The sequence below is a fragment of the Helianthus annuus genome, chromosome 9 (genome assembly GCF_002127325.2).
Source record: "Helianthus annuus cultivar XRQ/B chromosome 9, HanXRQr2.0-SUNRISE, whole genome shotgun sequence".
Lineage (NCBI taxonomy): Eukaryota > Viridiplantae > Streptophyta > Magnoliopsida > Asterales > Asteraceae > Helianthus > Helianthus annuus.
Genome location: NC_035441.2, coordinates 125,895,033 through 125,911,182, shown reverse-complemented (window position 1 = coordinate 125,911,182; position 16,150 = coordinate 125,895,033). Strand labels below are relative to the sequence as shown.

Here is a 16,150-nt window from a genome sequence, read left to right as displayed (position 1 = left end):
AAATATTCATTGTGTCAGTTTTTCGTTTGCAGGTTGATGTCCTCAACTCCCGCGCCCGCTATTGCTGAGCCGACTGACGAACCAGCGCATAATCTTAGAAGAAGTAGGAGGCTGCGCGAAAGGTCTCTTGTCGTTGCACAACGCATAGCAAATGCAATCGACGAGCCGGTGATTATCTCTGAAGACGAAAGCTCAGGGGACGAGGAGAGAGTCGTCATTGCAGACGACGACCGACCGCTGAATGAAACAAACCAGCCCGGAAGGGCAGGCCTGGAGCCGAGTATCCTTCAGCCTACTATAGATACTCCTACTTTTGAAATTAGACCTAGTATTATTAATATGGTACAAAATTCTGTACAGTTTGACGGACGTGAGCATGAGGATCCTGGGAGACATATCGCTGCTTTTCTCGCTATCTGTTCGACATTTAGGATTACAGGTGTTTCGGAGGATGCGATTCGGTTGAGGTTATTTCCGTTTTCGTTACGTGACAAAGCTAGAGCTTGGCTTATGTCACTTCCTGCCGGGTCCATCAGGACCTGGAATCAGTTGGCGGAGCAGTTTATGCAGAAATATTTTCCGCCTGAGAAAACGAACAAACTAAGGAACCGGATTGTTTCCTTTCGCCAGGACGAGGGCGAGTCGTTGCATGCAGCTTGGGAGAGATTCAAAGATTTGTTGATTGATGTGCCACATCATGGCTTCTCCAAGCGACAGCTGGTTTTGACGTTCTATCAGGGGCTCAGCTATAATACGCAAGAGCGATTAGACGTGAACGCGGGAGGCGATCTTGGAACTAAGACGCCGACTGAAGCGTATGATATTATAGAAAAAGCTGCGTTGAAATCCAGCTCGCGTCGGGATGGAGATAGAGGTCGATCATCATCATCTCGCTCAGGAGTTCATGCTGTAGACGACTACACGGCCATTACTGCACAACTCTCGGCTCTTACATCGAGATTCGACAAGTCCTAGATGATTGCGCATGCTGGCTCGGGATGTGACCAGTGCGGAGTATCACACGAGCCTGGGGCATGTTTTCAGGGAGTCGTATATGAGGGGCACGAAGAAGTGGATTTTGTGAGTAATCAAGTGAGGCCGCAGAACAACCCGTACAGCAACACCTATAATCCCGGTTGGAGAAATCACCCAAATTTTGGGTGGCGAGCGAATGCAGGAAATCAGAACCCATTGGGGTTCACTCATCGTGCTCCAGCGCCTCACCTAAAATTGCTATCTTGGTGAATTTATGTGCAAGATTTGTAAAATGAACTCGGTTGTGATTTAATCTAGTTTATGCTTGTCTCGGTGGTTGCATTGTGTTTATCGGTGTTGCTTTCCTTGATTAAGTGAGGTTAGAAAACTCCTAACGGATGACTAACTTATTTCTAGGAGATTTTTGTAGACATTTATCAATTGCACGTTAAAGAACAATTTTAGGTGGTTAAAGTGTGTTTATCGTTTTAACTTTCCGAATGATTGTCATGTTAGGATTCCCGAAAGGGATACTAATTGTCTTAAAATGGAAAATTGACCAAATGCTTCTAGTGCCAAAACTGACTTAGTTAACATGCTGTGGTTGTGTATTAAGCAAGGCTATTTATATATAATTTACTATGATTTATAAGTATTTATTTATGCTTACTTTAGTTTAATTAAAACCAATACCATTTATGTTTTTACCGGTAATTTAGTGGCAAAGGTCTAGTATTATTTCTCCGCCCATTTCCGTGGATCGATACTTGGTTCTTACCGATACTTTACTACATATATGACGGGGTACACTTGCCCTTTCGTGTGTGTTTTGATGTAAAAGTAATAATCACTTTTATAAATTTAAAACCAATTCGTGTGTAATTTCATTGTAAAAATATGTGTAGTCACGCACGTACCACGTGTTAACTCGGAAAATTTAGAACGAAACGTTAAACGGAAAATTTACGAAAGATGAAAAGTCTAAGGGATCAAAATTGAAAGTAAAAAAGTGTTGGGTTTAAATTGTAAAAGATGAAAAACTTTGTATTAAAAACAAAAAAAAAATCAAAGGGGTTAAATGCAAAAGATAAAAACTTTAGAATTAAAAGTGATAATCAAAGGGTTAAATTACTTAAGATTGAAACTTTAAACCTAATTCATCAAATATGTAAACTTTAGAGTTAGAAATGAAAATTTTAAAATTATTTTTGAAAAACTCCCAAAGCATAATGTAGAACACATATATGCATAACTAACTTGCTAATTTATAGTTTTTAAATTAAATTTAAATTAAATTAAATGAAATAATGAGATGAAGAAATATTAAAACTAGTTAAATTCCACCCGCGCGTTGCGGTGGGGACCCAATGACTGCAAAACGTGTGTCAGTAACGGCAAGCAGATACCGAATACCGAATATCAAAACATAAATAAAAATGTCGTCAAAAGGATAGTCAATCCGTCCTAAAAGAAGCGATTTTAAATAACCTAATATATAATAATAGGACCCACACGTGCTACACGTTGGAAATTCGGTTGTTTTCAGTTCAGTTATTACGGTGCTAACACGTTAAAATATGGATGAGCTCGGTACCGGTAACGGCACCGAAAGTACCGATATGGAAAATCATCGAAATTAGGTACCGGCATCGAAAATGCTGGGTAAAATACGGTATGTTATTTGAAGGTAAAAATCAATAAATATAGGTATGGTGCTAGACTGGTGTCGAATCGAAAGTAACGATTCTAAAAATGCCAAAAGGTGGGTACCAAATTGGTACAAAAATGATTTGGTATAGTAAATTTGGTACCGATACGATACCAGTTTGATTACAGATTTGCTCATCAATAATCTAAATATCCAAGTTAATTTTACATGCTACAATTCATTCATTACGTAAAAAGACAAAAAATAAAGCAAAATAAGTTGTTGTGTATATAAAACCTAATTCAAACGAAATACAGTTTACTTACTGTGTGTATGAAAAGTAAGCTAAATTGTGCAATTACTTGCATTGCTACGTTGCTACAGGATTTGATGAGCTCGGTATCATCCGGTACCGAAAATACCGTTACCGAAATCCCCAAAAGTGGGTACCGGTACCAAATATACCTGATACAGTACGGCTTGATACGGTCGGTACTGGTACGACACCGGTATTTGAGGGTAAAACCCGATGAATACCGGTGCCGAACGGATACCGAAAATATACTCAGTTTGGTAAACTTCATACCGGTACCCAATACTATTTATTCATTTCTATTTTTATCACTGTTAATTAATTTCTCTTTTTAATATTTAATTACTTGCATTGCTATGTTGCTACAGGATTTGATGAGCACGATTCCATTTGGTACCGAAAATAGCTTTACCGAAATCCCCAAAAGTGGGTACCGGTACCGAATATACCTGATACAGTACGGCTTGATACGGTCGATAGCGGTACGACACCGGTATTTAAGAGTAAAATCCAATGAATACCGGTGCCGAACGAATACCGAAAATACACTCAATTTGGTAAATTTGATACCAATACCGGTACCCAATACTATTAATTCATTTATATTTTTATTACTATTAATTAATTTGTCTATAGATAAATTACTATTACTACTGTTATAAATAGGTAAATGCTATGCAATATCAAAGATATAGCATCATACATAACCAAAACATCACCAAAACATCACTCACCATAAGACACGTGTCCCATTCCACCCCTTAGTCATCTTTATCTTTCACCACCACAGTTTGCAACCTCCACCGTTGACTACTATCGTCACCACCAACCACCTCGCACACCACGCACCTCACAAGCAAATCTCGTTTTCCCAAGAATCAGGCTACACGACAGCGTTTTATAGGGACGATCGTTATTTTATAATTCATGAAAGAATTAATGATGATCACTTTATTTTGGTGTATAACGCATTATTCTTTCACACAAGACAAGTTATAATAAAATGTAAAGCACATATTGAGAAACATAACAAATTATACTTGCAAGAACTCGACATGTGTTAGATTTGGCTAAGGCATGTGTTTCACGTAGTTTCTCCAAAGCATCTTTAGTTGTACAGTCGAAGATGAACTTTAGAGTCCAACGTAGTGTATATGATCTCTTGAGAAAAGAACGGTAAAATAGGTGTATAATATTGAATAATCAATTGATTTTCCGTGAAATGAAATTTATTTTATTTTTTATTATGTTTTAAGTGACTCACTGACTCGTATGTTGTGTAAAAAAGCTGTATTTCAAAAATTAATTCAACAAATTCATTTTATAGTAAAAACGTCTCGTATTTTATAATCACCCGTTTTTAATAACAAATGAAAAATTTTTAATATACATTTAAATTGGCTAATAACCCTCAAAGAAGCGACATTTTCATCAACCAGAACACTTTCAACGCATAATATTGGTCTTGATTTTGTTCTGTGAAAGAATTGAGTTAGAGTATGTGTTTTCTAACGATTTTTTTTTATTTCGTTAAATGATACCAAGTGGAGATCGAGGTATGTTAATTAATTTTGAGTTGTATATGTATAGCGAGACACTCATGTTCAGTATTTGTCTCGAGTAGTATAAATATTATGTTCTAGAAAAGGAAATAACAAGTTCATTTATAAAGAACCATAACACTAAAAGGAGCAAGTAAACTTGAGATTTAACATAAAATCAACATGCTAAATAAGATACCGACACTTTCATATAATACAAAGCCTACACAGTGGTTACACTGCTTGTTTAACTACATGGGGGCAAGAATGCTACCCCACAATTTATATTTTTCCTAAAGTATAAAGGCTTTAAACAATGGACCATTAGTTTTATTAAGTGACCATTACTAATGGTACTTAACTTTTATTCTCATTAGTTTTGTATAAAGCAATTATTATACCTTCCTATTTAACTTCAACTCTAGAAATATTATATCAGATACAACACAAAATTCAGTGATATTTTTGCCGAGTAAAAAATTAGAGTAAATTACAAAAATCGTTCTCTTATGTATGTCATTTATTGCAAACTGTATCATTTGTCTTCAATAATTACAGAAAACGTACTCGATGTTTGCAAACTCTTGCAAGTTATGTCCTTTAGCCCTAACTCAGTTAATTTTTTGTGGTTAAATCTGACCAAATGGACCGCACATGAGGGTATTTTGGTCATTTTATTCTCATGTGGGGTCCATTTGGTCAGATTTAACCACAAAAATACCTCATGTGGTGTCCATTTGGTAAGATTTAACCACAAAAATTAACTGAGTAAGGCTAAAGGACATAACTTACAAGAGTTTGGAAAAATCGAGTATGGTTTCTGTAATTATTAAAAAGAAAAGACACAATTTGCAATAAGTGACATACATAAAGGATGATTTTTGTAATTTACTCCAAAAATTATTATTTATTTGTCTTTAATATAAAACTATAAACTATTATAAAAATCGTGTACAAATCATATAAAACATGCAAAAAACAAAATACAACCCTAACAACTAACAACCTTCTCCAGACACTCATCATCGCCAATTACATGGAATCTCTCTATATATTATTGATTTAATGAGGTATTATAAATTTTTTTTATATACAACAAAAATTGTGTATATAAAGTGGCCGCCTATATGAAAGGATGAGAGTATGTGTCGGTGTCGGTGTGGGTGTGGGCTGGGCCAAACAAAAGCCACCGCGTTTCTCCTCCAGAGTGTTACAGCGCATGCCCATTCGACGCCAAAATTATATATTTTACCTTCTTTTTCATCCAGAACATTTCGGAATACAGAGATATTATTGTTTTTATGCCTAATATATTCATAGTTATAAAAATAAGGTTATAGATTTTTTTTTTTTTTTTTGAAAAATAGAAAACTGTAAATGGTTGAATATGTTTTAGTCAAACTTTGACTGATTTGATTAAACAATCAAACATAAATGTATTAATAATACGGTCCATGTATTTAAGTAACTATATACAAGTGTAACAACCCACATTTAAATGATGAAAATAACAAATAATGAAGTTGATAACAACCGTTAGTTTTGTCACTACAAATTTTCATGACCTGTTTTTGATGCAAGGATAAGTATGAACATAATCACATAATCAAGAGGTGTTGTGTAGATTATACAGTGAGTAAAATGTTGTATTCGATACGTATCTCAACGGTTGGTGCAATGGTATTTAGTGTAGACAGAAGATGAGGATCATCAATAACTTATAGTGCAGCCGCGTTACCTTAGTAAGGTCCTTCGCTAATGTTCCTACTTCCTAATGAATTATATGATGCATGAGTAGTGGTAGTTAGGTTGTGCTTAGGTGGCCGCATGATACGCTATCTGTCAAAAAAACATAACCTTTGCGTCCAAGCAAACCATTTACTATATGGGTTTTCTGTTACCCTTAAAATATTTTTTGAGTTTAGGTCCACTCAAAGAATTTGATAACCTCTAGCTTGGACATAAAGGTTATGTTAGGTATAAAATTTTTTATAGTAAGTTTTACGTTTTTTTTTTTTTTTTTTGAACGGCCGACAAAAAATTTTATTCATAGTAGCAAGGAGCTACACACCAAAATATACAATGTTTACACCAAAACCAAAACACAATTACACCAAACTACTACAGATTCACCTCATAGCATTACACCTAGATTAAACCGACTCCAATCCTCCCAAGATAGTGTGACCACTTTTGATCGATTTTTAATCCATAGATATGCCATAGACTTAATCTCATCCAAAGCTTTGGTAAAGATTGGGGACACCTGCCTGAATACGACATCATTTCTTATCTTCCATATACTCCAAATTGCCACCATTACAATTGCATGAACAGCTTTCCTTCTTTTTGAACCCGGGATCGAGACGTGGAGTGACAGTAAATCATTTATGCCAAACGCAATGATGGGCGGAATTTTGCACCACACCGCAATATTTTGCCAAACCGATTGTGCGAAATGACACGACACAAAAATATGGTCACAAGTCTCCTCATATTCACCGCAAAGCACACATAGTTGATTCGGGACCGGTACATTTCGCCTAGCCAACGCACTTCTAGTCGGAAGTCTTTCCATTTCCGCCCTCCATGCCACTATGCCGACCTTTTTTGGAACCCAGTTGTTCCATTCAAACACCCTATCGGAGATGACTCGGCCCACAGAACTAAGAGACTTTTTGATGCTGGCTACACTAAAACAACCATTCCCTTCAGGATTCCATTTCCAAAGATCAGGCCCCATCGATACCATCCTGCCATTAATCATGCTCATCAATTGATGCAGTTGATTCGCTGCAACTGTGCCGAGTTCAGGTGAGGCCCAGGCCCAATTAAATTCATGACCGGATGAACTAGTGACCCAACGATCAGCAACTAGACATGTTTTAAACATTTCGACTTTGAACAACTCCGAAAACAAAAGATAAAGCGGATCCGAGACTAACCAACTGTCTAACCAGAAAAACGTGTTCCTTCCGTTCCCCACAACTGCTGAAAAAGCCCGAGATAAGTCGATATTCGCGAGTAAAAGCGGCTGCCGTATACTGTAAATCTGTTTCCATGGTCCCGCTACCGAAACTTTCACTGAGATATCGTTCCAAGACCTTGTATTGTGATGAATAGCCCATATAACCCTTCGCCATAACCCTTCTTTCTCTGTTTTGAATCTCCACCACCACTTAGCAAGCATAGCTAAGTTTGAATCCCTGAGTGAACCAAACCCCAGACCCCCATATTCTATAGGAGCAATCGTTTTGTCCCACGCCACCCAGTTCATTTTCGCCTTTTCTTCCGACCCACCCCAAAAGAAAACCCTTCGGATCTTATCCAATGCATCAACAACTTTTAAGGGAGCTCTAAACAATGATAAATAATATGTTGGCAAAGTATTTAACACCGACTTAATTAGAGTAATCCTCCCTCCATAAGAGAGGGTTTTGGCCTTCCATATTGATAATCTGTATTTAAATATTTCAATCACCGGTTTCCAGTTTCGAGCCAAATTCATATTCGCACCAACCAACAAACCTAGGTGTTTAAAAGGGAACGTACCTTGTCTACAATTCAAAAGATTTGCCATATTTTGTACTTCCTCATTATTCACACCCACGCCATAAATACTACATTTTGCTAAGTTGACTTTCAACCCCGATGTTAAATAAAAACATCTCAGGATACGCCGTAGATTCATCACATTCATTAACGACCATTCCCCAAGAAACATCACGTCATCCGCATAAATCAAATGTGACAAAGAAGGCCCATCATTTGTTATTTTAATCCCGTTAAACAAACCAATAGAAGCAGCTTCTTTCATAATACCGGTTAGAGCTTCCATAACAATCACAAACAAGAATGGTGATAGAGGGTCTCCTTGACGTAAACCACGAGAATATTCAAATTCCCGAGTCGGTGAACCATTTACTAAAACCGATGCTCTCGCGGAGGACAATGTAGCCATAATCCACTTTCGCCACCTAGTTGGAAAATTCATCTGTGCCATAATCGAATCAAGGAAGGCCCAATTCACCGAGTCGTAGGCCTTACTTATGTCCACCTTAAAATACATCCCACTACGCTTCGACTTTTTTAACCAACTTAGAACCTCATTAAGGATAAGCGGACCATCCATGATATTCCTCCCTGCCAGAAACGCCGATTGTTGCTCCGAAATCAAACCCCCCACCACACTTTTTAGCCGATTTACAAGAACCTTAGAAATGATTTTGTTAATGACTCCAATAAGACTGATAGGCCTGAAATCTGCTGAGCACATAGGATCCTTGACTTTCGGAATCAAGGCGATAAAGGAGGAAGTGCAACATGTATTCAGTGAACCTTCATCATAAAACTTGTTGAATAATCTCATTAGATCCTCCCGAAACCCAGCCCAACACCTTTTAATGAATTTAAAATTAAATCCATCTGGACCCGGTGCACGATCACCATCACATTCCCACACAGCCATTTTGATTTCCTCCACTGAAAAAGGACAAGTCAACATACTAGCCTGGTTGTCCGAGATAGAAGCCAGATTTGGACATACCAGTACCGGCCGAACTGACATAGGTTCCGTAAACTGATGTGCAAAAGACTCATACAGTGACTCCTTGATCGCCAGCGGATTTGTGATCCAAACACCATCAACCATTATCCCATTCAATCTGTTCGTGCTAATATTCGAATTAATAATATGATGAAAGTAAGCCGAATTTTCATCACCATCAATAGCCCACTTGGATCTGGATTTTTGTCTCAAATCCAATTGTTTTAATCTGTTAAGTTTTACGTATGTTCCTCATTATTGGTTGTACTTATGGTACAACTATAAAAGGCTTAATGTAGGTATACATATTAAGCAATACAAAGTTCAGTCATCAATTTGATCAATTCATGGTATTTACTAATTAACCCAATGATTGCAAGTCAACTGTTCACTTAAATGAAACAACCATCACAAGCTTGCATGACTATGTATGTACCAACAAAAATTAACCTAGGTGAAACATTAATATAATTTGGGATTTTATTTAATGACGTCACTCAATCTAAGAGTTATATAAAGAAAGATTGTATACTAGATTGCATATACTAAATTAAATGTCAATTTCAATAGCAAGAGTAACTTGGACTAAAGAGTATTCACTTCAAGGGGTCACATCTCACACTCTTTTTTTAATCCACTTTTCCTAACATAATTCATACCATGCATTATATATCATATAAACATTTCTAATACGATACTTATGTCTCAAACTTAATTAACTTAGTCAATCTTTTTTTGCGATTTGGACATAAGGATGAGCATACTACTAAAGTTCATCACAAACACCCTTTTATGCAAATAAATGTTCATCATCAGTCCAACATCATATGTCATCGAACCAACATAGACAAACAATAACATAATAAAACTTACAACTATACGCGTCAACTTCATATCAAAATTCAAAAATAAATACAATCTCAAAACATTTATAAAATAGAAAGGCATTGTGTGGATTAAAACCCTATAAATGTATAATATAATAAGTTAGTAAACTAAACTAAACTAAACCAAACTGAATCCTGTATATTATACACACAAACATATACACATAATATAATATAGTTTTTTTTTTTTTTTTTGGGTAGCAAAAGAGTAATAATTTGTTTACAAAAAAAGCCCCACTTTAAAATTTCACTCATCTTGAGCCCCATAATTATCACATTCCATCTTCTCCTTTTTCCTCACTAAACAAACACACACTCTCTGCATCTTCTTCTCTTTCGTCTCACCATCTGCAACAAAGATGGTGAAAGACAAAGAACCCTCTGAAAACCCTAATTTGAAGAACAACAACAACAACAACAAAATGTTCATCGGAATCGTCTGGAACTGTGTACCGGAGCTCAAACTCCTGTTATCCGCACTCCTCTTCTTCTGCTCTCTCATCACTCTGCTCCAGTTCTTCCCGTCGCACCTCTCGTTCTCCGTTCAAGATCTCCGCCACTGTGCCTCCTTACCTCCGCCGTCCTCCGCCGTTGCACTGCCGCAGCAAGCACCAGTTCAGATCCAGCACGTACAAGTGAAGCACAACGATGAAGTGCTTCAAGACGGTGTAATTAAACGCAATTTCAACACGTACGGAACCGCAGCTTACAATTTCGTCCTCATGTCAGCTTACAGAGGCGGATTGAACACGTTTGCGGTGATAGGATTATCGTCGAAGCCTCTACACGTGTTCGCGAAACCGACTTACGTCTGCGAGTGGATGCCGAACAACGGTACCGGAAACCTAACCGTTTCCGGCGTTAAAATCCTTCCGGATTGGGGCTACGGCCGTGTCTACACCGTCGTTGTCGTAAACTGCACGTTTCCGGTTTCCGTCGGTCACGACGGCTCCGGCGGACGGTTATTCATCCACGCCTCCACCTCCGGCGGCGGCGACGCTAATTTTAACCTAACGGATACAATCGAAGCATTGGAGGAAGCTTCTGGAAGCTTAAATCCTGTTCTATTCACATCACCTCCTAAGTACGATTATCTATACTGTGGATCTTCACTGTACGGTAACCTAAGTCCACAACGGATTCGTGAATGGATCGCTTATCATGTCAAAATGTTCGGTGAGAAGTCGCATTTCGTGATTCACGACGCCGGCGGTGTGCATCCGGAGGTTATGGCGGTGCTACGACCGTGGATCGAGAAAGGATATGTAACAGTGCAGGATATTCGTGAGGAAGAACGATTTGACGGTTATTATCATAATCAGTTTCTAATTGTGAATGATTGTTTGCACAGATACAGATTCATGGCCAAATGGATGTTCTTCTTTGATGTTGATGAGTTTATTTTTGTTCCGAAGAAGAGTACTCTTAAATCTGTTATGGATTCGTTAATGGAGTACACACAGTTTACTATTGAACAGAGGACCATTTCTAATAAGCTCTGCTATCTTGATGATCATCCTGGTAAAATCTACAGGTATGCATTATTATTGTTATTATTGTGTATTATTATTGTATTGTGTTTTATTGAAATTAAATTAAATTAAATTAATGATTTTTTTTTTTTTGAAAGGTAAACTTCATTAAACAAACGGCACACCTCAAATCGAGGGGCACAACCGCCAACAAACCAAAACTACATGAAAACAAATTTACACCAATGATCCCACTCTATCTTTTTACATTTACTTCTATTACTAAACCATAAAAAACCTAAGGCTTTCACCTCATTGACTATATCCTCAATTCTAGCTTCCTTGTTTTCGAACCTAGCTTTATTCCTTGCTTTCCATAAACACCACACAGCGATCCTGACGATACCTTTAAAAGCCTCCTTTTTATTTCCGCTTAATCCCACAAAATCGTGAATTTTAGCAACGTCCTTGAAATCGAAGAAGAATAATTGTTTCACTTTGCACCACCTGCTAATATGTTGCCAAACCACCGTCGCAATCAGGCAAGACGAAAAAATGTGAGAAACCGAGTCCACCCCATCTTTGCACAGAACGCATTCATCTTCCTGAACATCAATGTGTCTGGATCTCAAAGCTTCGGCCGTAGCAATCGAGTTAAGACCGGCTCTCCACATAAGAATATTTACTTTACCCGGAACCCACTTACATTCCTCGATCTGAACCTGAGAACTGTTGCTTTGCTGGCCACTGTAGGAAAGTAAATTTTTTACAGCCCGAACACTGAAGGCTTTATCCGCAGCCCCAATCCACTCCCAACTGTCGGAACTATCGATCAGCTGGACATGGAGCAGTCTACCACAAAGATCAACCAATTCGTTCACTTCAACCTGATCCGAAATGTTTTTTCTCCAAACCCAACCATAACTCGATCCCGAACCGCCAGCCATCTCCCTCGTCTTTAATCTATCAACCACCTTACATCCTTTCTCCTTTTCCAGCTTGAATAATTCTGGATATTTTAATTTGAGCGGTTCGTCACATAGCCACGGGTCCAACCAAAAAGCCGTATTTTCTCCATTTCCTATCTTGCTTCTGAAAAAAGCTCTTAACGGGATCCCTTCAATCGAGGTTTTGGCAATAGTCTTTGCTATGTTACACCACACTCCTCCCATTGAAGATCTAAACGGGATGAAGTTCCAGTTAAACTTGGTCTTGTGAATGGCTTCCACAACTTTCACCCACAGTTTTTTTCTTTCCACTTTGAGTCTCCACCCCCATTTAGACAGAAGCGACACGTTTATGTTTCTAAGATTATATAAACCCAAGCCGCCTTTATTCTTCGGACACGTCACTGTCTTCCATGCCACCCAATGCATCTTCTTATTACTCTCATTCCCTCCCCATAAAAACCTTCTAACTTTGGCCTCCAAATCCGAGATGACCTTGCACGGGGCTTTATACAACGAAAAGTAGTAATTAGGGAGGCTTTCGAGAACGGATTTAATGAGAACCACTCTCCCCCCAATTGAAAGAAGCGAGGCCTTCCACCTAGACAACCGGGCATCAAAAATGTTATACACTTCCCTCCAATTTTCCACCCGGTTCATATTGGCACCGACTTTGATTCCGAGGTAACTGAACGGGAATGAACCCGCATTGCAACCAATAGACGAAGCCAAACCCCCAATTTCTTCTGCATTCACCCCCATCCCAAATAAACTCGACTTATCAAGGTTAATTTTAAGGCCAGAACATACATGAAAAATCCGTAAAATTCGCACCATATTTGAGATATTCTCTGACGACCACTCCCCCAAAATGATGGCATCGTCCGCATAGAATAAGTGAGAAATGGATGGCCCTTCGTTCGGTAACTTTAATCCTTTAACAATGCCTTCCTCTTTAGCTTTATCGATCAACGACGAAAGGACATCCATCACCAAAATGAAAAGAAACGGGGAAATGGGATCGCCTTGTCTTAAACCTTTGAAACATTGAAATTCGAACGTCGGAGAGCCGTTTACTAGCACCGAAGATCGCGCCGACTTGAGAATACCTTTGATCCAATGACACCAACGGTCGGGGAATCCCCTATTGGACATAGAGTCGATGAGGAAATTCCAGTTCACGTTGTCATACGCTTTCTCGAAGTCAATTTTAAAGAAAAAACCTTTATGATTGATTTATGAACTGTTGTTGACCTTTGTCAAAGTGAATAATTGTGTGGTCCAATCACATGCAATGTTGGAATAATTTCTTGCCCAATGATGCTGTAGATCTGAATTTGGAAAGAGTTAAATTGTTTAATCTAGTCTTTTTGTGAACAAGCATTTGGGGGATATCTAGCTGTTTATGTTACACTTAGGGTTCCATCTGTAATTTTGCTGTTTGTTATTATTATTTTTATATTTTTAGGATGTTTATTTATTGTGAATTGATTTCGCCTTTCATTCGTGGTGGTTCATTTGGATCCCATTGGGGGACTGAATGTGACCGTTAGGTAGGGGTTATTATATGTTTCTCACTTGTTTTATTATCAACTTTTTTGTTAATTGACTAATTTTAAGAAATTTTTTTAAAATAAATAATTTGAAAGGCATATGATATGACAAATGTCAATTTTATCAGTGTATCTTGTGACTATAGATGTGAAATTTGTGTGACGTGATTATTTTTTGTTGCTTTTAAAATGTAGATTGAAGAGCGATGTATATGGATAACTAATGTCTAATGGTTCGGTTTTGGTGGTTTAATAGGAAATGGGGGATTGAGAAGTTGGTGTACCGTGACATGGTGAAGGGAATAAGGAGGGACCGAAAATACGCGGTGCAACCACGTAACGTGTTTGCGACGGGTGTGCACATGTCAGAAAACACGATTGGAAAAACAACACATAAAACAGAAGGAAAGATAATGTACTACCATTACCATGGGACGATATCTGAAAGAAGAGAGCCATGTAGACAATTTGTGAACACGACGGAGATGAAGGTTGGGGGAACGCCGTACATGGTGGACACGACGATGAGGGAGGTCGCCGGGGCGATTAAACGGTTTGAGCAGAGAATGATTGGATCTGCCCTCCTCACCACCCGTCAATAACAAACACAATAAGAGGATCTTTATTTTTCTATATTTGTTATTTTATTTTATTACTATGTATAGATAGATAAAAACATTTTATTTTTGTTATTTAAGAACTTTGTTTGTAATCATTTACTCTTTCCTCAATCAACCATTATTTTTTATATTATAATATTATATCAATCAACCATTATTTTTTCATATTATAAAATTCCAGAAAAGCTTTGTTTGGGAAATTATTGTCTAAATTAGGGTTAATAATAAATAATAACAGTCCATTGGCTTTATAACCTAGTGGCATCTGGGGGTGGGATAAGGTTTTGGGACCAATAGGTCCTGGGTTCGATTCTCACAAGGAGGGTTTTTTTCATATTTATTGGGTTTCCTCCTGAATTTGTGTATATGCATTATGCCTAGTGGAGATGGATATGATCGGGTGATTCCACTGGTGACACGATAATACTCTAGTGCTCCGTCAGTGATCCAAATTTGCAGTTAAAAAAAATAATAATAAATAAGAACAAAACGTTTTTAGTGAGCTGGACCCTCCCACCTTTTTAAAGGAGTATATTGTAGAGCTAAAATCAATGATGCTTCTGTCGACAACCGACGGTCACGATTCAGTGATTCTTAAGACCGATTTATATAATATAATCATGATAATTTAGAGGTGGGTTAAAGTGCTTTTAATTTGGGTTATTCCCAATAAAACATCATCTCGCCTTTTGTGTTACAAGCTAGAAATAATAAAAAAATAGCCTTTTATTTTACTTTTCCTTTTTGTTATTCTTTAAAAGAAATAAAGAATAAAACACAAGTTATCAATAAACAATAAAATAAAATTGTATTTTACTAATCTAAACTATAAATTTTTAGACGATCATTTCATACTGTTAACGCCATCGATGTAACCCGTGATTTGGATTATCATGGATGAAAGATTTATAGTTATTATTATTAAATTTTAATTTCGTAATAAATTGACAAAAGGTAATAATTAATTGACATTACATTACATAATTTGTCTTCTTGTAAAGGGTGTGACGTGTATAAGTTTCTTAACACATAAACACAAAAGGTTTAGAAAGATAAATAAATTTTTTATCCCAAAATTCATCATAAAATAAAATACTTGAGAATATTTTTTATGACATAAATAAAAAACTTTTGATTTAAATATTATTTTTTATGACATAAATAGTATCCGTTTTAAATAATAAATAAAAAACTTGATTTTGTAAACGCCTCTCTTTTTCACTTTGGTACCTTTTCCAACATGTTTGTTAGTTAGTACCAACTCCGTTTTCCACTACTCGTTTTTAATCATATCAATATGTAATATTGCAAATAAATTATATTGTAGTGGCATCTTATAATGGTATTTTAGAGTTGTGATAAAGTTTATAAACCATGAGGTCCTAGGTTTGATTCTTATAAGAAGGTTTTTCTCAAATTTATTGGGTTTCCTTCTAAATTGGTATATGCATTATAGCCTAGTGGAGATGGATATGATCGGGTGCATCCGCTGATGACACGATGATACTCCAGTGATCCGTCAGTGATCCAAAATTTGTCGCTAAAAAAATCAATCTGTCATGTTATTTTTTACCTTACTAAAACTATTAAAAAATTTATTGGTATACACGATGGTACTCCGTTGATCCGTCAGTGATCCAAAAATGTC

The 16,150-nt window shown here is 37.1% G+C and overlaps 1 protein-coding gene and 1 non-coding gene across 2 annotated transcripts; one reads left to right on the top strand and one right to left on the bottom strand.

Moving 5' to 3' along the window:
* Positions 1-597: 597 nt before the first annotated feature.
* On the bottom strand, positions 598-704 carry LOC118482524. Its single transcript, XR_004868558.1, has one exon. It is a non-coding gene; the product is annotated as a small nucleolar RNA R71 (small nucleolar RNA).
* A 9,405-nt stretch (positions 705-10,109) lies between these two features.
* LOC110878558 (galactan beta-1,4-galactosyltransferase GALS3) lies at positions 10,110-14,653 on the top strand. The gene is made up of 2 exons (XM_022126894.2): positions 10,110-11,444; positions 14,139-14,653. The coding sequence occupies exons 1-2, from the start codon at positions 10,270-10,272 to the stop codon at positions 14,482-14,484; spliced, it is 1,521 nt and encodes a 506-aa protein (XP_021982586.1). The 5' UTR covers positions 10,110-10,269; the 3' UTR covers positions 14,485-14,653.
* Positions 14,654-16,150: the final 1,497 nt, after the last annotated feature.